General features: G+C 38.2%; 4 protein-coding genes across 9 annotated transcripts; 2 read left to right on the forward strand and 2 right to left on the reverse strand.

Annotated features, from left to right (window-relative positions):
- The first annotated feature begins 108 nt into the window (after positions 1-108).
- LOC141908107 (divergent protein kinase domain 1A-like) lies at positions 109-5,843 on the forward strand. 6 transcript variants are annotated; one of them, XM_074797949.1, is made up of 6 exons: positions 434-543; positions 899-1,109; positions 1,732-1,860; positions 2,264-2,371; positions 2,454-2,678; positions 3,131-5,843. In XM_074797949.1, exons 3-6 carry the CDS (start codon positions 1,747-1,749, stop codon positions 3,830-3,832), a joined length of 1,149 nt encoding a protein of 382 aa, XP_074654050.1. In that variant the 5' UTR covers positions 434-543; positions 899-1,109; positions 1,732-1,746; the 3' UTR covers positions 3,833-5,843. The 6 variants fall into 6 exon arrangements, with proteins under 6 accessions (XP_074654045.1, XP_074654046.1, XP_074654048.1 ...); XM_074797948.1 differs by having other exon boundaries at positions 498-543; positions 887-1,109; XM_074797950.1 differs by lacking the exon at positions 899-1,109 and adding an exon at positions 1,154-1,201 and having other exon boundaries at positions 515-543; positions 1,735-1,860.
- A 200-nt stretch (positions 5,844-6,043) lies between these two features.
- On the reverse strand, positions 6,044-15,593 carry LOC141908106 (cholesterol 7-desaturase nvd-like). The gene is made up of 6 exons (XM_074797943.1): positions 14,970-15,593; positions 10,038-10,229; positions 8,403-8,581; positions 8,063-8,308; positions 7,733-7,906; positions 6,044-6,857 (listed from the first exon to the last, which is right to left on the reverse strand). Exons 1-6 carry the CDS (start codon positions 15,430-15,432, stop codon positions 6,690-6,692), a joined length of 1,422 nt encoding a protein of 473 aa, XP_074654044.1. The 5' UTR covers positions 15,433-15,593; the 3' UTR covers positions 6,044-6,689.
- A 1,597-nt stretch (positions 15,594-17,190) lies between these two features.
- LOC141908108 (haloacid dehalogenase-like hydrolase domain-containing protein 3) lies at positions 17,191-20,413 on the reverse strand. Its single transcript, XM_074797951.1, has 2 exons — positions 20,227-20,413; positions 17,191-18,932 (listed from the first exon to the last, which is right to left on the reverse strand). The coding sequence occupies exon 2, from the start codon at positions 18,922-18,924 to the stop codon at positions 18,169-18,171; it is 756 nt and encodes a 251-aa protein (XP_074654052.1). The 5' UTR covers positions 18,925-18,932; positions 20,227-20,413; the 3' UTR covers positions 17,191-18,168.
- On the forward strand, positions 20,351-23,205 carry LOC141908109 (estradiol 17-beta-dehydrogenase 8-like). Its single transcript, XM_074797952.1, has 8 exons — positions 20,351-20,453; positions 21,185-21,304; positions 21,395-21,582; positions 21,672-21,767; positions 21,837-21,922; positions 22,595-22,722; positions 22,816-22,890; positions 23,068-23,205. The coding sequence occupies exons 1-8, from the start codon at positions 20,423-20,425 to the stop codon at positions 23,082-23,084; spliced, it is 741 nt and encodes a 246-aa protein (XP_074654053.1). The 5' UTR covers positions 20,351-20,422; the 3' UTR covers positions 23,085-23,205.
- Positions 23,206-23,230: the final 25 nt, after the last annotated feature.

A 23,230-nucleotide genomic window follows, 5' to 3' on the forward strand; every position in this document is an offset into this window, starting at 1 on the left:
TATTTAATCTCTACATCAAAAAATAATTAGTAATTACATTTATTCTGTTAACAAGTCGTGTATGTAGTATGAATATGATTTACATATTCATATACAAAACGGTAGCTCTACTTGAGTTATTTGACGACTGTCAATAAAATGAAGAGTTGAAATTGTAAAATTAAAAATGGCTTCCGGGTTGTAAAAATCGAAGAGCTTTCTGCAAATTCCTGTAAATCTGTCTCATTGCTGCTAAACGAAACGATTTATCGAAATGGCATCTATAGAATGGTCGTGAGGTGTATCTTTTCCAAATTAAAAGTACGTATGAGAATGTGAACGTCGCGCGTATTTCAATGAAATAAACAAAACAGGTCCTCTTTTCCTGGCCCAACAAACAGCGCCATCTGTTGAGAATTTCTTCAACTTGCAAGTAATTTCATGTCCCCGTATTGATTATTGTGTAAATCTGCAGTTTAGGTCGTTCTTGATAAATTCTACATACCCAAGAGCCTCTAAATGGCTGATTTCTATGTTTCGAATTAAAAGGAAGGATAAATTTGTGTAAGAAGATTTGTATTTGAAGTTTGGAGCTCAGGGGCTTGTTAACTGACTGGCTTTGATTTTTTATTTCCGGGTTGTTGATTATCTCGCAAGAATGGCGTATTAGGCGGTCGCGATGCTGTACTATATAAAAATGACCTATATAGTACAGCATCGTGACCACCTGATCACTTGTTTTTCGGAAGTTGTGTACAAGCCCCTGTGTTTGGAGGTGAACTGCAGCTTTGATCATCCAGTGTCCCTGGTACTATTTTGGTTTATATTAGCACCAGGGATGCTGGATGATCTGAGCTACTGTCCCACAAACTTCAAATATGAGCCCCTGCCATGCCATGATTATCAGTTTTAAAAAAAGGATCTGGGATAGTCTGAATACCAGTTGTTGTTACGGGTTCCCTTAGATTGTTTGGGGAACGACGGCTAGGTACAGATCTGGGAGTGACTGCAGTTTAGGTGTCCCTAATCATGGTTGCGTACCTTAAACTAACCATTCACTATCATTTAATAACACTAAGCGCCACACAGTGGAAAGGTGACCTGAACTGCTGTTAGACTAACATTGATAGGTTTGTGTAGTTTTCCTTGTCACAGTATTTATTCAATGTTGTAGCTGGATTTCGAAGTTGGAAAAAGACAGATACATCTTTTCCGCGATCAGGTTAATTAATCTTATCGATTGTACAAGTGTGAATTTATATAGACATGAATTAGTTGATGAATTTCATACTCTTTGATTCGATGAATTGACGAAGAAAATCATTGGAAAATCGTGTAATTGATTATATAGCGAAATTAGTTAACAATTGATTTGATTTTATAGTACCTGTAAATATTGAAAGGTTGGGAATAATTTTGGACTCACCTAGCTGATCAATAATAATAATAATAATAATAATGTCACATTTATATAGCGCCTGTTTCACTAATAATAATGTTCACCAGCGCTTTGTATGGTAGTGGTGCTGAATTCACGGAGCATAGGCTTTGCAGAAAAGCAAATGTTTTACTCTCTGTTTGAAAGTGTTGATTTCAGTTATATTCCGTATATTTGCATCGAGAGAGTTCCACAGAGTTGGAGCAATACCAATGTCAATGTCGATGTTCTGCTGTTGGTAGTCATGTCAAGAGAAATCCTGCATGGTTTTTGATATAAGCACCGGTGATTAATATTTGTGTTGTATTTTACAGCAGCAGTTCGGCGTGATGCTGAAATCACGGCATTTACCGGGTATCGCTCTCGTAGCATTTCTCATATGGTTTGTGTTCGTTATGTTTCGACCGGATCCATGTAAAAGTGACCAGTTCAGGGTGAATTTGGTAAGTGACTTTCTAGCCATGAATCGCAGGCACCGGGGTTTGTCAATACATAGCGTTCTACGTATTGTTTGGGGGTTAAAATAATGGTTTGAAGCGAGTTAATTTGACGAATAGCGGATTGCGCAAAAATCAAGCTTAATTTTTATTGAAGAGATGGTTAATCCCTTGCCATTTCGGCTTTTGGCAGACTCAATGTTACACTAAAGAATAAGGGCGGCCCCTCAAAAATCCCAGCACATGCGGAAAACTGTAGTATGACACCTTCACCAGGGTTTAGTCACCCCCGGGTTAAACTGATGAGCAAATGATATTCTAGGCGTGCCCTGGCACTCTTAAGGATACACCCTAGTTAGAAGGCACAAACTCATATCGCTTCTTAAAAATGTCTTCATCTTGTTTGTAGTGTGAATTGTATGAGAGTAATATCATCACTGGAACGCTTTGTCCTCATGTATGCAAATCGAAAACATGGAAGTTCCACCATTGCCACGTCGACAAAACCGGACAGATAGTGAGTTTCAAAAAAAATCTATCACTCTCGGCGTCTGAAAGCTTTACGACGAAATTTGTATCATGGTATTTTTATTTTGTAGTCATTCATCGAAAAGCCGTCGATATTAAAACTCGGTCATCAGGCCGAGCAGTTGTGGCACGGCCATTCGGCTTCGGGACTATACATGACTCCCGAGGAGGGCATGAACGTGCGCGCGTTTAAAAAGTTACTGAAAGACTTTCTGGACACGCGTCTCGGTTCATCGGACCACGAACAAATTTTTCGTCGCATCCTCAACGTAGCAGACGTCAACGCCGATGGAAAGGTATTGGACTGATTCGGAATAGAAACGTTAGAACGAAATTCAAAAAACCGTAACTTGAAAGTTTTTTTGATCTTAAAATAGGGATTGACCCTGTGATTTATTTGATTGGTAAATTTCAAAGTTTTTGGGGTACATACAGACCAGACAAATACGGGTTCATTTTTCCTGCTGGGAAAACTCGATCTTTTCTTGAAAATCACGGGAATTTTAATTTTTGACGTCTCGTTCTTGCCGGTGATAATTGGCACGATGAACCGCATGATAGCGGTGTTCACTACAACAGGGTTTAGAGGGGCAGCCACCCCATTCATGTTCACATCAACCCCTCCAAAAATCAGCCTCCCCTTATAGAATATCTTCTGCCCCTCCCATCTACTGGTATCTTATAATTGAATGTGGTAATATCAGGGAATTCTGAGTTTGTACATTAATGATTACCGTTTGTGTTTTAGATATCGTTGTCGGAGGCGAAGACGATCTGGTCTCTAATTCAGAACAACGAGTTTCTGCTATTGCTCGTGTTCCAGGGCAGTCATTACGTGTCGGAACTGCGCGGATTCTGCGGCGACTTTTACGCCGTCGAGTACGTGCTGCAAAACTCGCTACCTGTGCTGCCGCCTACCGGTATAAATCGGTACTGGAGCAGCTTGTACGACATCGCGTGGCACAAAAAAGTGAAAATCTGCATCGGGCTGTTGGAGTTCACGTTGGAAGCGTACCAGCACGGCGCCGACGGTTCGTTTTACATGTGCGACCTCGGCGAACATACGATCGGTTATACGAAAAACTACGAAGCCCGCGTGACGAACCTCGCGTTGACGTTCCCGCGCAAGACGCTGCACCGGTACGTGAAACGACATTTCTGCAACGCGGACGCCGACTGCGTTTACACGCGTCAGTGTCAAACGACGTGCGATCGCGCGACTCGCCGGTGTTCGGCGGATCTCGTGCGTCCAAATCTCGTTTACGTCTGTCAGATCATCGAGCGTTACATGTTCCCCGACGTGCCGCGCGGCGTTCGCGGCGAGCTGAAAGTTTTACTCGATCGTTGCAAGTCGTTGAATATCTACGCGCGCGATATGCAACTTCAACATTCGCTGCTTCTCAACGAACTGAAAAGTCTTCTATGGAAGCAAATCAGTTCCGACGTATGAACGCTTTTCAGCGCGATTTTATTCTTAGTTATTTAGATTTATCGAAATTCATAGAAATATTCTACAACGGTTTGCTTTGGAAAATGAAAACGATGCACCGGAACCACTTTGGCATCACGACTAGAAATAGGAATGGCCCGATTGCATATGATTAAAAGGCTTATCGTGAAACCTTGCTATTGTTTTACAGACATTCCAAATAGAGCTATTCGGAATCTAACCTTATTTTCTATTTCTTTGTACAAGGTCGTACTATCAATATTGATGTGTTTAATGTCCATATTTGACGTAGTTTGTATTTGGAGAACAGTTCATTAACTGTGTCGTTATCAAAACTCAATCGTGTCTCTGTATTTTTAACTGTATTTTCCACCACATATTATTCATGTAAAAAAGTCCTTTTTGCTTTGATGATTATTATTATTATTATTTATAAGTGTAATTTATTTTTGGGCATATTTATTATTTATGTCCGTCAAACACTGCTTCCATTGCCAAAATTTTCCCACCAAACCTTTATTTTATAAAAGAAAAAATTCTTTTTTCTATTCATTGTCGGAGATTAATTTTGTTTGATTTAATCTAGGCTTCATTATATACAAATAATATTATTTATACTCCAGATATTTTATTACAGTAGAGTTTTTATTTATGACGGTGCCCGATATTTCCTCGGTACATTTGTCTCTTTGTTGTGATGAGAATTACTGTTTCTTTGATATTCTAGTTTCTTATGTTTTCAGTAATATATTGTATTTGACATAAATATATTGTAACTATATACTTAATATACCAGTCATCAAAATTCTGGAATTGTCTTTACAAATTCTGGCTAGTCTCTATGTAGAAAGGTTGTTAGTTTCCTAGTGATAAATGGTACGTACTTACGTGGAAGCCCTCCCTGCTAAAAATAAATCGACATAAGACAATCAAATAAATGTAGAAACAGTAGTAGTTCGGGGTTTTAACCGGTAGTCAACTAGCAACAGTCACATTGGCGACTGGATTGCTAGGTTAGGAGATTTGGGCCAGGCGATGGTTGAACTAGGATATAAATTTCCTAGATACAAGTATGATTATTCAATCGATACAAATAGCTTTGTCGGTGCGTAACTCTCGTCATAGGACTTTCAATTGATAATGATACGATTAAATGTTAGTTACGTTACTAAAGATCGAAGCATTGGTGTATTAGATATTTTTGGAAACAATTCAAACCATTCTGTTCTGAAATATGAAAGCGATTGCAAGCAAATCAACCCTGGCAAGTGATTGTTATAGTGACTATGGTTATTGCTAATGTTATTGGTGCTTCCTTAAATTCCTTATACTGTGTGCTTGTAATTGAATGCATTATAGGAGTAATAGTATATCTGGGAGGGAATTTGAATATTTAATATATAAGATATGAATATTTGATAAGCAAGTGTGTAGCTTGGTCGGACCACAGAGATTAAATCTAGTCGTTTACATTTTAATGAAATGTTAATGTTTCTATTGTTCATATTTCTAATATACCGGTACGCGTGCGTTTTATCTTCACACTACGTCTGGATTTAATGCAATATTTGTTGTTCTTCTGATATATACGTATTAGAGATGGAATCTTTTACAACAATTTCTAGCAACATTCGGCGCAATAAATATTCAAATATATCAATTGAATTAACCATGCATTGTGTTACTTGTTGCGCAACCAAGAACTCTGTATAGCCGTGACCCGGGCCAACTGTCACACTGGTGCACACCCTTCAAAAAAGCAGAACCTCAAAAAAGTGGAACCTCGTTATAACGAACTCGGATTTAATCGGATATTACAAATATAGAATTGTGCCCAAAGTAAGAAGATTTGTTTGATTATATACTGGATATAACGGACTATCGGTTATAACGAACATATTTCTGACCCCCGTGAAGTTCGCTGTAACGAGGTTCCACTGCAGAAGGCCCTCCTATGTTCAAGCATCCCCCAGATCAAAACAGTTAAGTTTTCAAACAACGAAAAATGAAATCAAGAGACTGACATTATTTACTTAACTTCATAATATGATTATTATTCACTTCACATTTTCAGTTTATCTTTCATTACATAATTATAATATATTCAGTCATCATGTCTACTTGATTGCAGATTGTATTATGTGTATAATAAATGTATATATATATATATATATATATATATATATATATATATTCATATATATATTTGTGTTCATATTACATATATCACATAAAAAACATTACATATTCACAATACATCGAGGGCATCACTTCTCAAATAGGTTTTGTATAACACTTGAATTTGCTGTCTTCAAAACTTTGAAGTGCTACGCAACTTCGAGCTTGGACTCCTACGTGCAACGAAACCCTGCAACAAAACGCTATTAGGAACCGAGAATTAGTTTTTTGATCACATCATAACATGAAGAATGTACGACGCTATCAAAGTTCACAATATCATGACAAATCACAACCACTAATAACGCCCTTCTTCGTCATGAGATTGTGATATATTTTACAACATTGTAATAAGAAAGGTCAGCATTCAGATATTTCAGCTATTTCTTCAAACTAGATCTCAACATACTTTTACATCGATTAAAAGTCACAGGATTTACATTGTTATTGCGAAATAACGATTATTAACACTAGTGCATAATACACGATAGAATATACAGAAGAGTATTCTATAAATTCTTACGTTTCTTTTAAGATACGTCACGCAAACGTTAGATTTTAATTTCCTTTACGTGGAGAATAACAGCATTTTTGATTTATAAAACATTCGAAACCGATATGAACAATCACAGAGAGATCTAGCGCGTCCGCCTGCATCCGAGAGCGTTTGCGCGCGCGTTTAAAATTCTAAGGTATCTTTCTGAAATTTCAGACGCGGACTGTTCTCCGAATAGAATTGCGAGTACCAGCGTCGGTGTTTCTGCACCTGCGAATCCTCGACGGATTTCACGAACACCGGTCGTCCTTCGTATCGCTTGTTATTCCAAATCATTATGTCGCGATCAATCTGCATGAAAAAATCAGAGTCAGAGTTTATAGCAGAAGACACTAATTTATGTATGATCTTAAAATAGGGATTGTCGTTTGATTTATGTCGCGATCAATCTGCATGAAAAAATCAGAGTCAGAGTTTATAGCAGAAGACACTAATTTATGTATGATCTTAAAATAGAGGGATTGTCCTTCGATTTATTTGGTTGGTTGATTTGGTATCCCCTCACAGACCGACCACACCTCTGCCGGGACCGAAACAGGTTGTTTGATTCTGAAATCGTAAATCGAAGTACCAATTTCGGTTCCGATTCGTGTAGCGAATAAACCTTTTAGACCAAATGGGTTTCGATTGTTCCTTGGCACGGCGTTTTGAAATCCTATTAAGGATTGATTGATGGCCAAAAAAGTTGAATACCACATACACTGATAACTACCTATCAGTAATTAGTAAGTAATAAGTTATTCATTACGTATAGTAGGTCAAATTATAACCAATTTCGTTTGAAATATCATAAATACAGTTCCAAAAACATAACAGTATTTTTTTCTTCCATTAACAGGCCCGTACCGAGCTTTTTGGAGGGGCAACTCTATCTCAAGAAAAAGGGCACTTTTTGCCGTGAAAAGGGCTACTTTCCTATTGATAAAGGTCACGTCAAATATGAAGTGTCCGGGTACCAGAATAAATCATTAAAGAATGGATTGCTTTTCATTTTCCAAAAAGTAACATGATTAATATTGTATCCATATTTCGCAAAATCTTGACCCGAATTTTTTGACACTGACTTTGAAGGGTACTTCGGAAATTCCAGGGGGTTCGTTCGCTAACCCCGAACCCCACATGGCACGGGCCTGATTAAGCATTTTCTAGAGAACGCGTTCACGAACCTGTAAAGCCTCGCCGATGAGAAATATCTTAGCAACAAACGTCGGAATTTTCCAGTCGAAATAACACAGATGAATCATTTTTTGCACGAGCGGTTCGACCGGATTCAGAGACTGCACGAACACGCCCTTACCCAATACGCTATTGAATTCGAGATAAACAATCGAAGGACCGATCTGAAAGAGACAAAATATACATCAATGAGATGGTATCATCGCTGCGCGCCTTTATCTCGCTCTGGAAAATAAAATATTCTCAAGGGACCAATAAAACCGGCGTAATCCCTGGAGATTCAGTGTAATGATCTATGTTTTCTTCGGTGATTTACGTACTTGTTTTGCCACGACTTTAACGTCCAAAATCGGAATTCGGATTCCGAATAATCTCATCGTGTGAGTGAGTTCTAAAGCTCCGACGTGTTTGTCCGGCTCCGAATATTGTCCCCACGTCGCGTGCCATTCGTGTTTAGCGAACGACCAGATGCTGTTGTACATAGATTTCAGATCAGATCCAGCGGGTATGATCGGGCTGTGCACAGCGTCTAAATGCGCCAGATCGGCGCCGTTTTCGGGTATATCCTTAAAAAAAGAAAGAAAAATTACTTTCGTAATGCAATACGTCGTGAATTTCATTTTGAGATAAATATAAAACTTTTGAAAATTCTTATCTAACCTCGATATGTGCGTTTATTGTATGTTCGGTACGCCCTCGATAGGTATATTGGCCAGACGTGATTTCTGGAATCTCAGGGGGTGTCCAATAGGGTTCAGCGCCCTCAGCGTGAAACCACAAGTATATCCAACCGTTCAATTCCATTACTGGCCACGATTTCACTTTAGCCATTTCAGGTACTAAAAAAAGGCGTTAAACCAAAATTCAGAATTAGAAAAAATACATGAATCGTTCGTTTATTAGAGAAAGTGGATCAAACGAATTTCGGATAAAGTTCTTGAACACGCAGACGAAATGGGAAAATTGCCAAGTACGATTGAGTAGATTTCGTGAAATGCAAAAAACGGCTTATTCCAATCGGCGTGAATTAATCAATAGCGAAAACAAGTAGAAAACTCGTTTTTCTGGTTTTATGGGACATGTTATTTTCGGACAACAGTTTTGCGTAGTTACATGAAAACATTGATGAAAATACTTGTCGCAAAGGGCATATTATGTTATAGGCATATAACATATGAAGATTCACACGTTATTTGCTTGTAGATATAGTTTTCGACTTAGTTGCTATCGCATCAGACTTATGTAGTACTGGACTGATCATAGACAAAAGTTGGTAGACATGAAGATTTATGAAACGATAAACCCAGACACGACACGACAAAACATAAAAATGTCTGATCTTTATAGCTTTCCATTCTGGGCGATGAAATAATAAAACCAATGTTGTAAATGTAATGATATGCTATGGGCTTTAAATTGGGAACTAATCCAGTTGTTTGGGTTTGCTCAGTTGAATGGTGGTTCGTATAACAATCGGTATAACTGAAAGGTAAAATCGACAGTCAGACGGTAAGTTTGATCGATGATGATACCTCCTTGAAGCCTGTTCAAATCGACATGACCCGCAATCGGCATCTTCTAGCAAACATATTAACCCCTAGATCAGTACGAATGGCAATGCTTGATACCGACGCGCGTTCATGTGTAAAGCCGAACGGACAGCGCGGCTTAAGCAAAAACCTGTTTTCAAGGGGTTTATAAAAAAGAAATGCACCAAAATAGGGATATGGAATAAAACCCTGTTCTTCTCATCGAGTGCACTTTTCATTATTCATATTCTTTTTCGATGTAAATATTCATAGAAAATTGTGTGTTTTGTTCGAAGTAATTCATTCACGACCTTGGAGGGTCTGCCAAAAAAAGAAAACGTGCATGACCTTGGAGGGTCCGCCAAAAAAATTAGCTAGGGGGAATTGTTATCCCACGTTTCTGTTCAGCTACTACTAAAAATTCGTAATGATCATAATATTGTAGATGAATTTGCTACTGTGAATTTCGGTAAAGTCATGCGTTAAATATTCATTCGAAGAGATCTGATGACCAAGTGATAATAATAGCTTTTATCACTATTATCTGAACGATCTTATCAATGTGTTGAGAATAACTGAAATGTTCTTGTATACCGGTATATCGAACTTATAGACCATGGACTGCGGGAAATTCTGATCGGAATATTCAACAGCTATCAAGAGTTTTTTTTTTAATTCAAATAATCATAAATCTTACAACAAATAGACCAACGGCTTCAATATTTGTAAATTTTGCGGGGAGGGCTGAAAGATGAAATATATCTACCTTTTCCTTGTGCATATGGAATTTTCGTACATTTGCCATCATCGCCGCGGTATTGCCAGCCGTGGAATGGACATTCGAGACAATCCCCTTTTACGCGTCCGCCGATAGCCAGGTTGGCTCCGAGATGGGCGCAGTAAGCATCGATTATGTGCGCCCTGCCATCTTCTCCTCGAAAAACGGCCAAATTCTGACCTAAAAAAAGATATAAAATTCTATGATGTTTTGGTGCATTTTTATGATGATGCTGATGAAATAATATTCATATAGCGCCATTTCCGCTGATTCAAATTTCAAAACCATGATAAAGTAATCCAGTAAACAGTTATGTTTTTAGGAGCCTTTCGAGATAATCCAGATCAGGTTCATTAATATTTTTAGAGCATTTCAGAGGATGGGAGCAAAAAATGTGAGAGATCGTCCACCAAAGGTTGGTAATAAGTGAATTGTCCGATCCAGATCTTAGTTGACGAGAAGGGGGACAAGTTTGCGGAGAAAATCAGGAGTCAGTCCATGGTAGCTTTCGAAAGCGAGCAGCAACAGTTTTAAATTCAATTCTTTCTTTTTAATTCTGATTCGGCAAAACAAATATCATTTTGGTATCAAAACAGAATAGTTGGATTATATATGAACCGATAATTGAAGGGATTGGTACAAATGTTAAGTCAATTTTTGAAGAATATTGAGACATATTTGATGGCAAGGCTCTTTCTATCTATTTTAAAACTTCAACGCAACCGAACCTGAAACTTCCAACAGTACCAAATACAGACTTATCTTAAGTCAGACAGAAAACAGAGGACAACTTAACATACCCTTGAAGGGTAACTAAATTTTACCAAAAAGCAACCATTCGTATTTATGCACCAATCCCTTTCATTGTCTTTCTTATAAATATAAATCCAAAATACATTTCGAAGGCCATACAATCTTGTTACATTCATGAAATTTATTTATGAAGGGTATCGAAATTACAAGTGTAATAGGTAACTGAGCACGTCTGCGTTAAGTGATCTGAGAACTTGGTTCTTGATTTCACTGAAGTCATTTCAATTTTCAAAAGATGGAATCGACCCAATAAATTTTTCCGACGAACAAAAATATAAAAAAATGTCATCAATCATTGAAACATATGGAGCAGAAAATTCCGATCATGGCCTGAACAACGCACTTATTTCTAGAACGCTCCATAGCCTAGAAACCTGTTTCGCGAGAAAAAAATTCGCCCGACAATAGAAAGCACCGATTGAATGAAACATAATTTTCACATAACCCCCGAACATTTTGTGTAAATAATATTTTTGCGACGTGACCACATGCACGCATGCAAAGATGCGTACTCGAAATCGGCTGCGGCGGCGGAGGCGGTCTAACACAAAAAGGTCTAAAGCGCTAATAGGGAAATATTAAACAAGTTCAAGCACAATCGGCCATCAAGTCAACAGTTCTCAATCAGCCGACGTAATCCCATTATAGTCACTCTTTTTTAGTTAACAGATAGCCTTACACGCTCGCTAGGGTTCGATTGCCACTGTGACACAACAGACAGGAAAATACATCGCGGTCGAGTGCACCACGAGTAGAAAATGTGATTATTTTTCTCTTACATATATAGACATATATATACATCAGACTTTTCCCCCTGAATCTAGTAAATAACCGCAATCCAAATGTGAAACAAGAAAATATTTTCATTTCGGAATCGTTTTCAAGTAAGAAGCTCCTCCGACGTCTGAAAACCGCGCAGACGGTTCAATAAGACCATATAGAGAAAGAAAGTGAGGTTTGCAACTAGAACTGGAGAAATTGAATATGAATGCACCCCCCTTCCCCCAAAAGTGGCGCTGATGATTTAAAATATCATCAAAAATTGCCTAATTGTCGAGAATTTTTTTAAACATGTACATATATATCTAAGTTTTGGATATGAGGAAAAGGTATACGCTTCCTTTATAAATCATGACCCAATTAAAATCGCAATCGTTTCCGAGATCGATTTTACGCTTATGAATGGAACGAACGAATACTATTAAATGACGTGAAAACTCCGAAATACTGTATTTGACAAAACAAGTATTTGATCGCGCATTCACTTTTATGTAAATATACCTAATACATGCGAATGCGTTTGTAAAGTTACGTTGTCGAAAGTGTTTGACAAGCATTACACATATCGGGTATAGACCAACGTGTGCGGAGAAAAATAAGAAATAACTCGATCTTAATTCGTTTGATATTTCTGTATCATTGCGGTGTAGTCATAGCGATTCTATGGACAAGTATCGCCTCGCCCCCATAGAAAAAAATGAGAAAAGAAAAATATATTCTTAATACGACGACCGGGTTTTAGGGACGAAACGATCTGAATTGACTATATATAGTAACGAAATACGAAGGTCCCGGAAACGACATTTGAAGATCGAGATTAAAGAAGCGATAAAATTATTATTTGGCGAACTTGAAGAGCAGTCTGTGTCCGCGTGTATGTACCTAGCAAGAGCAATAAAACACCACCGAAGAGTAAACTGAGATAACAATTTCAATGCGAACCCGATTGATGCCGGGTAACAATTCCCGAAAAAAAATTCTCATTTTGTCCCCGCCAGAATCTTCAGAATAGCGAGTATGAACAAAAAATAACGTCACCATTAAAGTTTCCATGAAGATTTTATGAACTATTCTCATGCAAACTACGAGTCTGGTCTCTTTAATTCTTCGAATAAAGTCGTGCGCAGTCAAAATTCGCGAGAAATACGAAACATCTTTTACGAGTTTCTTGATCGGGGGCGAATGTGCGACGAATAGCTAAACCGAAATTGTTATTGCATATTCAGGCGATTCGATGATTGACAAAATGTTCGTCGGTCGTAAAATGTATACGAAAAATCTCCGCCGACGTCGTCAGCGACGGGTTTCCTCTCGGCCGTGAGACTTTTATGAAGATGAACTCGTCGCAATTATCGCGGTCCTAAAACGGCGTAGAAAATAAAAATCGCTCAAGTGACATGTCCCTAAATAGAGTATTATGTCATCGCGCGGATGAGTCAGGTCTGGACGCGGTCGCGGTGCGAATAACAAAATCAATACGTGAGAAAAACAAAAATCAGGTGTTGAGGCCAAAAATCGAAAGCGAAATTTCAAATCATATTTTGAATAATGCTTTGGATTTGTCCCGTCTGAAGTAAGGTTTTGGTCTATTTGGGTTCTTATTCATTCGCAGAGGTACGATGACGCTATACTATTTGTATTGTATAGCGAAATTGAGAGTTTTTACAAATTCTATCTCTTTCCGGTCCCTTAGAAAATGATTCACCAATTTTCACGAGAAAAGCATTTTCCTGCCAAAGCATTGAATGTCAAGTGCGTTTTTCCCACTACAGATTTGGTTAATGACCATAAATCACTGGTAAACCAACAAACTACATCTATTAATGAGAATCATCAAGGACAAGGAGGCACCACTCGTAAACTAACTGAAGATCGAAGTGACAGGGAAAGTAGTGTAAATACACACATCAAATGCTCGATGACCCATCGGTGAAAGTCTCAAAGGCTTCAAAAAGAATACTTAGCTAAAATTCAATGAATTGAAAGATTGTGACTTTATCAGAAACTTTTCAAACGAAACATAACGAAAAATAACGAAAATGAAAAACGAAGCCATGGGCTCGAGGAGATTGAAACCGGTGGTTAGGCAATTAATTGCTGCTTAGATTGAAAATTCAGATTTCAAAAACCCAGAATGAAAATCTTATAGTGACGCTATCGTACACGCACGAGGAACAATGAGTTTAGATAATTTTATTGTTAACTACACTATCGCGGGTCAAAATCAGAACTGGTGGTCAGAATTGCGAATAAGTTAGTGACCAAAATCAGTGAAATCTATACCCTTTAGAACCTTCATATCACGTCTGGCATTGAAACGATTGTCATTTCATCCGACCTTTGATAATATTGAAATGGAACCCACCAAACCATGGCTGTTTACGTACAGTAATTAATGCTTAAAAATAGCTGTCATCTATTCAGTAGGAGAGTTCACCCCTGCTAAGTTATAAACGTAATATCTTATAAAGATTCAAAGCCTCTACACACAATTACACAAAATATATGTATGCGTGTCAATCTTAGTGTGCTAACAGAAATTGCTTCCAAAATATTGTCAGATTTCATTGAGGAAAAAACATTTTTTTATGAAAATAATTTAGTGTAGGAGCTGTCGTGGATTTATGAAGCATCCCTGAAAGATATTTCATGCCCCAGACGAACAGTTTTTTGGCCGGGCCTATAATGCTTGTCTTTGAGCGCAAAAGACGGAAATATACTTTTCAATGGACATTTTGACGGGCCCCACCATAGCGATGGCTTTGTCAAACAGAACACTAAACAAAATTTCAACGTAAAATTCCAGTTCTGTCATAAGAGTTTTTTTCAGCTTATAAAAGCAGCATAGCACGTCGTAGGTCAACAATAGGCAAACAGATTTGGCCTATTACAATAACCCATAAAAATATGATATTCTTTGATCGCAGTTCTGTTTAAATGTCAAACCTTTTAAATTAATGTTACACAATGAGATTTGGACTAAGCCCCTGTATCATGAGAGGACCACGGTAATGATTCTTTCAAAACTCCCTGCACGGATCGGATTTTCGAAGTTTGATTAACTCCCCAGCAGGTCACGGCACCTGTCTGCAAAATCTGATTAATTGAAAGTATGATATAAAGGATTAGTGATCTCAGCGGCAGCGGCCAACGCGAAAATTAAATACAAAAACTGCATTTTGTCAAACAAATATTTGAATTTTTCTAGCAAAACATATACATATAATAAACATCGTATGATATATATAACATTGGTTAGGTAGTGTAGATATAATTGGATTGCTGAAAATCTGTGCTGCATTCATCGTGAATTATCGATATACTTACCTATCACTGTCACATATTTGGCTTGCGCTTTCTTGACGTACATGGATTCTAAAACGCCATACCATCCGTTTGGATAAACAGGGGGCACATCTCCTATCAGTTTCATTTTACGAGCCATATTCGCCGCATCTTTGCGGTTGACGTGTTGAGGCTGCGAGTAGTCGTCAACGCGGTATCCAAGATCTGTCAACAGTTTCACTCGGTTGGTAGGTTTCACGAACACGTAGTGCCAAGCGTAAACAAAAGCGAGGCATGCAACGAATGAAGCTACGAAGATAATCGGGTTCGGGGTGTACCAATCAGCTAAAAAACGACGTCCCGCACTGGCACTTGTTTTCAACCAGAAATGTCCGACTTCGGCTAAGGGTACATCGAAAAGTCTTTCGGTGATGGCTGCGGATACTAAAGCAGCGAGTGAAAACACGAATATCCCCGAAAAGACCTTTTTCCGATACGACGACATGGCGATTGACTGCGTCTGTGTATGTTACAGAAGGCTGTAGCAACGCGCTGTTTATGCCGAGAGAAACCAATAGTCGACGCGACGCGACCCGATAGTAAATGTGATAAACACCACGCGTGCACACAGCCTACAGCCTACGATAGATAATAATAAACGAGTGTTCGAGAAACGAGTTCGCGCTAGATCCAGGAAATAGCATCAAAAGTACCGCCGTCAATGTTATTTTAAATAGAATAGCTTTTAGTTAAGGTGTGAATTTCTACGTAAGGTTCTATTCGAGACAAACAAATGAACGGAAATAATAATAAAACGCCTAGCACTTCTTCGTTTAGTATATGCCACCCACATCGAGTAACTAAATTAATTTGATTATTCTCGGTAATAACATGTTCTTATGTCTCCAGTAGGCAAAGAAAGGTCTCCGTTTTTTCTGTTACAAGGGGTTTCAGGTGGTTATTCGGACGAGAAAAGCTTGAAAATGCAAAATTCGGGAAAAGGGAACATTATTTCGACGTGTCATAACTAAACGTCACCTCCATGGTCAGACTGCGTCATCAAGCCTTTTGGACATCGGACGGTTCATGGACTTTTGTTAAGATAAGAACACTGTCGAAAATATACGGATCAATTCCACCAGATCTAGCCGTTTTGAACCAGTTTAAAAGATTGAATTCAACACAAATGTCTTATGTTTCTTATTGGACTTATAGTGATGTTTCAAGAAGGACTTCAAAATTCACATGAAAATTGAATAAAAGAGGATCAAGATTATTTTACGAATATGCCTTCTTGGAAGAGGCGCAGGGTGGGCCGGGATCCATTCAATGTCGCCGCATGGCTTCAGCGAGAGAAAAGTGTTCCCACGCAACCTTAGTCTAGCACCACCTCATCTTTTTTCCTAAACAAGGAAATAAAACTCTCTGAAGAATTCTCTGAAGACTAGAATTTATAACAGGCAGACTACCAAGGTGGCCCGCCGACAATAATATGACGCTCAGCAGCCTTAGCGACGGATGTCGGTCTAGAAGCGAAGCCGGCGGCACAAATAAACTATCTATATGGCGCGGCTTCTGCGAAGGTGCTTGGAATCGGCTCCTCAGTGCTGTGCCGCCTTCGTCGGTATCTTCAAGTCATCGGTCTTCGAAGTGCAGGGATTTTCAAAGGCGGGTCCGCTTATCGACCCCCATGGCCACAACATAGTGTCGACATAGAACGATGACCACACTCAAACGTGGTGAACGGATAATAAGATTAAATCCCAATATTTACAGATTAAAAGAATTTAAAAACCAGAATTTATTTATTAAATCTAAAATATATAAAAGACACGACGTGACGCACCTGACGATGATCTCTAGGGTGAGATCGTAACGTCGTGTCTTTAATATATTTTAGATTTAATAAATAAATTCTGGTCCCAGTTTCACAAAAAGGATTAAGACCTAAATCGATTTAAAATAAACTGAATTAATGAAGAAATTAAATCGATTTAAGAGATAAACCTTTTTGTGAAACTGGGCCCTGGTTTTTAAATTCTTTTAATCTGTAAATAGTGGGATTTTATCTTATAGTGTCGACAGTTTCCAATGCCTCTCTTGAATTGGGGAACCCTCAATCCTCACTCATATATATATCGGCTTGTCAGAGTGGATGCGCAGGATGAAAACAAAGCTTGAAATTATGCCCACAGCGAAAATAAAACCATTTAAACTGTAACTTGTATTTCTTGATTTGAATTTTAATTCATGAATTGTCAGGAACGCTTTGCGAATGTTTGCATATTTTGATAAGCACCGACTATATATATTTATACAATATAACTGGGAAACATTAAGAAACGAAAACAAAAATCAAACTACGATTTTTATACTAACAGTTTAAATATCCAGGCGAAATTGTCCGACCGATGAGTGTAGATATTTTGGTGATCATAGTTTATTAAACTAGTTTTAGAATATTTTCTTGGAATGGACGCCTCGGGTTAGAGTAGATCATGACCGAGTGTCCCAAAATTGACTTCTCTCTTGATCAATGAGTAAAATTGATACCGCATGACCTCCAAACGTAGAACGTAATCCATGATGTGTAAATCAGAGGCATGTACAATGATTACTTTACTCTACCTATTCGCCACCTTTTGGATATTTAGCTTACTACTACTATTTTTTTCGGACTAAGTACACGCAATCAAAATGCAACAGAATAACTTTTGGGGAAAGGAAAAACAGCAAATTTCTACTCAAACAATAATCAAGACTCGGGTTAACAGATTTCATTAAATGTTTGCAAATCACTTCCAGGCCTTCCATCAGTATGGTTAAATGAACAATCCAAAAGGGATAATCTTGGGAAACCAAGATCTGAACAAAAAACAAACAAACAAACAAACAAACCCTCAGAGATATTTGACCTTACTTGATCTAACATACAGCTTCTGAACACATGAGATTAAAACGTCGTTGTTGAAAAAACTATTGCACAATATAAACATATGAATTTGACAGAGATCTCGAATTTCAAAATCAGTAAATCACAAACAAAGATAAGCAAGCTACTCGTTAACACGGCCTAAATATCGATCTGCCGGCCCTGATTCCGCAGTTCACGGTTTAAGTTCAATAAATGAGGTAAAATATTCAGAAAAGAATGAACTATCAAATTCAACCTCGAAAAATGGAATCAGGTCCTGATTCAGAACTCAAGGGCAGGGAAGAACTTTTTCAAACAGAAAACTGCTCATTCAGAACAAACAAATTTTTTATGCAGCCCTAATGCTGATATATTTTGTTCGATATTTCGAATATCTTTCAATACATGTTTGGTATTCACTCGATTGTCTCCAGACAAATCTCTTTGCGTCAGTAAAAAAGCGTTCATACCGACGTTCAACGCACCCAGATAATCTTTAACGATATGATCGCCTATATGCAACGCTTCGTGCGCGGCTACGCCGACCTTGCTCAGAGCCATTCGAAAGATCTCCGGATCCGGTTTATAGCAGTTCGCCTGCGTCGAGATGATCACGAAATCGAAATACCTCATCAGGTCCATCGTTTCGAAAATATCGAACAGCCGCTCGTCGAAATTAGAGATCACTCCGAATCGCAAATGTTTATAGTTACGTCGTAAATTGTCTAAAGTTTCGCGCGAATAAGGCAACAAATCCCAACAACACTCGTCCATATAACGTTGATACAGATAATCGGCGATGTCCTTCATTTTTTGTTCGTCGATGTCGACGCTCGCGTTTTTCAGCAGGCACGCGCTGACTACGTCCCGCCACCACTGTTTCGGGGTCATGCCTCGCCCGACGCCGAAATTCGGGTAGAGTTTCTCCTGCGTTAACCAAACGTCACGGAACGACGATCGCACGGCGTCCGCGGAGACTTGTATACCGAATAGTCTGGCGGCGTTCGAATAAATTCTGCCGACGTCGCGGAATTTCAGGATAGTGTTCGTGACGTCGAATGTGATCAGTTTCAGGTGATTCATCCTGATCCCTGTAAGAAAACATTGGTAGTAATTACTTCCTTGAATATAATTTGTAAAACTGATAATCTAAAACTCTAAGGCCTAGTCTTTGTAATTACTTATTAAACAGGTCCTGAACTTTGCTTTCTTTAGGAGAAGAATCCAAGAAATATCAGTCATGAAAGTTTGAAATTCTAAAAGTAACAATGTCGTAACTTTCAATTGTTTTTTCACAACTGAATGATTTCCTTTCCCCGGGCTTCAGTAATTTAATTCCAGAACGAATATTTGAGACATTCTGCACTTTGCTCTAAAGATCTTTTTTAGAATTTGCTATCTCCAAATCAAGATCCAAACCAATAAGTTCACAGGTGAAATTTTGGAACAGATTAGCAAATTAAATCAAGTCTTTTAGAACAGCAAAATCATTTACAAATAGTATCAAAACATAATTTCTTTCTAATTATGAGATCTGCATGCATGCATGTATCAATTTTTCTTCTTTTTTCCTCTTTCTTATTACTTTTCATGTAGGCCTAAAGTTTGTTTATTTTTGCAGTATGGTTGCAGGTATGAGCAGTGTGTGCGGTGTGCTACTACGTACTCAGGACCAGTATAAGCTTTATTCCTTGCACTAAATATTGTAACATCCATAATATGTAAGTGTGTATGTATAAATGTATGTATGTATATGATGCATTGCAGGTCTGCTGAAACCTCTGCATAGTGCTATCAGTAACAAGCTAGTAACTTAACATTATATTGTGATATCTATGAAAGAAAATGTTCAGTAACATCTTTCATATCGTCCGTTAGCATCAAACAAATTATATCAGTATTTTTTGGGACAAAACAGTGACAAAATACTGAAAATCAGGAAAGTTTGGCAGTCTGGTAATTTCAATCTCTATCTTTCTGGTATAGGCACAGGGGCTTGTCATAATTTGATGGAGAATGGATGATACCATTATCCCTATATAAAAAAGAATCTTTTTTATATAGGGATACTGGTATCATCCATTCTCCATCCAAATTGTGACAAGCCCTGACGTGGGTTATGCCATATAGTTACCTCATAGGTGGTAAGCTTTATGATCGGATGGGCTTATACAGTGTGGTTTGTGAAAATATCCGATCGTGAAACCAAATCACAGACAGGTTACCAGGTAACTGATTATCTGTTGTCGACAAGTGTCAGTGACATTAAGTGACATAAATTTGGGATTTTGAAATTTTATAAAGCAATTTTTCATGCAAATAAATTTCATCCATTCATTCAAAAATACCATTAGAATGGTCAAGAACAAGAGATGGTAAGCATACCTTAGTTCAATAAAGCTCCTAGTCCTGGTAGGCCTACTGTAAATGCGCTGTAATAATGAATTATCGCGTAACTTTTTAAGCGGTTAACAGTTACGGAAACTTTCGGCAACGACCTTGGACCTCAGTCTTGCTTTAACCGGGGGATATCTGGGTTTTCCCAAGAATTCAATTCTTTTCCGGGTTCGAAGGTGTCAAGATGTTGAGGAATGCTGTGGCACTTGTAACAGGTAATTCAGTCAGGTATCTAGCCGTCGTTCCCCAAACAACACCGTAAGAACGTCGTACACACACTACAGGTAATTAACCATACTGTGGTGTTAAAAAATTACGTAACGTTTACCGGTATATAACGCGTATATGCCACACACAGAAGACGCGTTGGAAGCAATTTTTGATTGCTGTGGCCAAATGCCGATTTTGGACAGGTTGTAAACAGGTAAATATCGCCGCGGCGAATTTACTTAATTTCTTCAAAAACGTGGCATTCAAAGAAAAAATAGTCATTCAGTACAGACCTCCTTATAACCGAGGAGGACCCATTCAGTAAATTATTGCCGCGGCACTTCCAAAGCCACTGTGCCAGGCTATTTTTGTTACGTAAGAGGGTGTGCCAAAATTTGTTACAGCGGTTCAAATTGATTTCTAAATAATGAAACCGAAAGGAATCGATGTGTTGAATTGAAATCGGTATAGTAGGTAACCTGTGTGGTTTAGTTTCACAATCGGATATTTTCACAAGTTGGTATGCCCATCCGATTAAAAGCTTACCGCGGCAACGATTAGGTATCTAACTTAAATATTATTCACAAAGTTCACAAATTTAGTTTACAAACAAGTAGGGAAACCAATGAACAACAATGGCTTGATGTTGAGACAGTGATAGAGGGGAACTAACTATGCAGGTCAGGGAGTGTAAAATACTGAGCTCTTATTGTTACCGGTATGTGTGATATTTCAGGTGGTGGAAGTGGAATAGGTCGCGCTACATGTCGTGCATTAGCGGCTGAAGGAGCAAATGTAGCTGTAGTGGATGTAAATGCAACTGCTGCTACGGAGACTATAGATCAAATAAAACATGGTAAGGCCACCCTATAAAAGATACTAGAACAACTGGTGCAGCCACACCTCTACGACTGAAATGAAATTTATATGTGGAATATTTTTTCAGATGGAAATCATAAAAGTTTTGTAGCCGATGTTTCATCCTCGACAGCAGTGGAATCGCTCCTATCCGAGGTCCAATCACAACTCGGAGTTCCGAATATAGTCGTCAATTCGGCTGGTATCATTAGAGATGACTTCATGTTGCGTATGGATGAAAAATTGTTCGACCAAGTTATTGATGTCAATCTGAAGGTACCGTATTCAAATTGCATTCGAATTCATTAAATTTTGTGGTTTTACTTTTTCTAGTGTGCGGCGAATAATTGTTTTTTTTTCACCAGGGAGTGTACAGGGTGATGCAGGCATCGAGCAAACTGATGGTCGACAATAAAATCAAACACGGCTCAATTGTTAACCTTTCCAGCATCGTTGGCAAGGTACTGACAATCGCTATTGCACGAGTGCTTCGAATATATACTCCCTTACTTATGTCTTAAAATTTTCAGGTTGGCAACATCGGTCAGATCAATTACGCAGCTTCTAAAGCTGGAGTAATTGGAATGACGAAAACAGCGGCGAAGGAGCTAGCAAGGTATATTTAATAGTTTCGATTAGGAAATGGATATTTTGCCGACTTGTCATTATATCCTAGTTAACGTCATATTAACCCTTTCAGTGCAGGCTAATTAATACCCTATAGTGCTGGATATAATTTGAAAATTCTGAAAAATTCCATCCTAGTGTGTTGAATAATGGGAATAGCACTATAGTGCGTCTACACCCTGGTGCGGTATATCATTAGTTACTAATATTTCACTATGTTTGACAGGTGCTACCATCTTTCAAGAGAGATAATTAGTAATTACTAATTAAATCAATACACCGCAGTGCGGTGTACTAGCAAAATCCATCACTGATTCGTACACCGCACTGCGGTGTAGACGCACTGAAAGGGTTAATGTAATAACTTGTTCCGATTGGCTTATTCACATCTTGATCCTTCATAACCGTATAGCGTACTTAAAATCCGACGAAATATTACATTGTATGGATTATGAAAAATAAATATACTATGTACTCTAACTAGCTCACATGTTCACCGAGTGACGTAACTTCAAAATTCTAGAACAGGTTTAAGAAAATAGAGCGCTCTATAGTCTCTTGCTAAATCAGCGAGGCTTGTTGCAAAATGTTGACAAAAGTTTTAACTATATCGTCGACGCGATATCCACTTTCTTTAAATCGTGCTGATGTTCTGTTTTAGATACGGCATACGGTGTAATGCTGTTTTACCTGGTTTCATCGTCACTCCGATGATCGAGTCAATCCCTGATAAAGTAATCGAGAAAATGAAATTTATTATTCCTATGGGCCGAACGGGAAAACCAGAAGGTAAAAAGCGCATCTTTCGAAGTGAATTTTCTCAAGGTTTGTTTCTTAATCCGGAGTTCCGATCATCAAGGTGAATTATGTTATATTTAACAGAAGTGGCCGATACTATTGTGTTCTTGGCATCACAGAAAAGTAGCTATATAACTGGTGCTACCATAGAAGTTACAGGTATTTACATAGTTAAAACGAGGAATCGCTTGTTTTGGTTGATATTTAAACTCTGCTCAACTCACAGCATTCACTACTTCAACAATTGTCGTACTGTTTTTGCTATTAAACAATAATTTCACAGTAAATATTCGTGCGTTGTAATGTATCTGATAGGTTAACTGTCTTTCTTTTCAGGTGGAGTCTTTATGTGAATCTTGTAAATCTGAACAAAACTGTCGCAAAACATTTCTAATAAACACTTTATACAGAAATCTAACATCGGTATTGAATGATATTAGGGAAGGAAAGCTTCCGACTACATCCAACATAGGAAACACAAAGACAATCCAGTTGCAAC

Source organism: Tubulanus polymorphus, chromosome 7 (genome assembly GCF_964204645.1).
Source record: "Tubulanus polymorphus chromosome 7, tnTubPoly1.2, whole genome shotgun sequence".
Lineage (NCBI taxonomy): Eukaryota > Metazoa > Nemertea > Palaeonemertea > Tubulaniformes > Tubulanidae > Tubulanus > Tubulanus polymorphus.

Coding starts and splice junctions, on each gene's coding strand:
- LOC141908107 (XM_074797944.1), top strand. CDS start 268: ATGGTCGTGAGGTGTATCTTTTCCAAATTAAAA. Junction 301..1,731: donor GTATCTTTTCCAAATTAAAA/GTACGTATGAGA, acceptor TGTATTTTACAG/CAGCAGTTCGGCGTGATGCT. Junction 2,679..3,130: donor ACGTCAACGCCGATGGAAAG/GTATTGGACTGA, acceptor TTTGTGTTTTAG/ATATCGTTGTCGGAGGCGAA.
- LOC141908106 (XM_074797943.1), bottom strand. CDS start 15,432: ATGTCGTCGTATCGGAAAAAGGTCTTTTCGGGGATATTCGTGTTTTCA. Junction 10,230..14,969: donor CAAATATGTGACAGTGATAG/GTAAGTATATCG, acceptor ATCTTTTTTTAG/GTCAGAATTTGGCCGTTTTT. Junction 8,582..10,037: donor TCCATATGCACAAGGAAAAG/GTAGATATATTT, acceptor GCCTTTTTTTAG/TACCTGAAATGGCTAAAGTG.
- LOC141908108 (XM_074797951.1), bottom strand. CDS start 18,924: ATGAATCACCTGAAACTGATCACATTCGACGTCACGAACACTATCCTG.
- LOC141908109 (XM_074797952.1), top strand. CDS start 20,423: ATGTTGAGGAATGCTGTGGCACTTGTAACAG. Junction 21,768..21,836: donor TTTCCAGCATCGTTGGCAAG/GTACTGACAATC, acceptor TAAAATTTTCAG/GTTGGCAACATCGGTCAGAT. Junction 21,923..22,594: donor GCGGCGAAGGAGCTAGCAAG/GTATATTTAATA, acceptor GTTCTGTTTTAG/ATACGGCATACGGTGTAATG.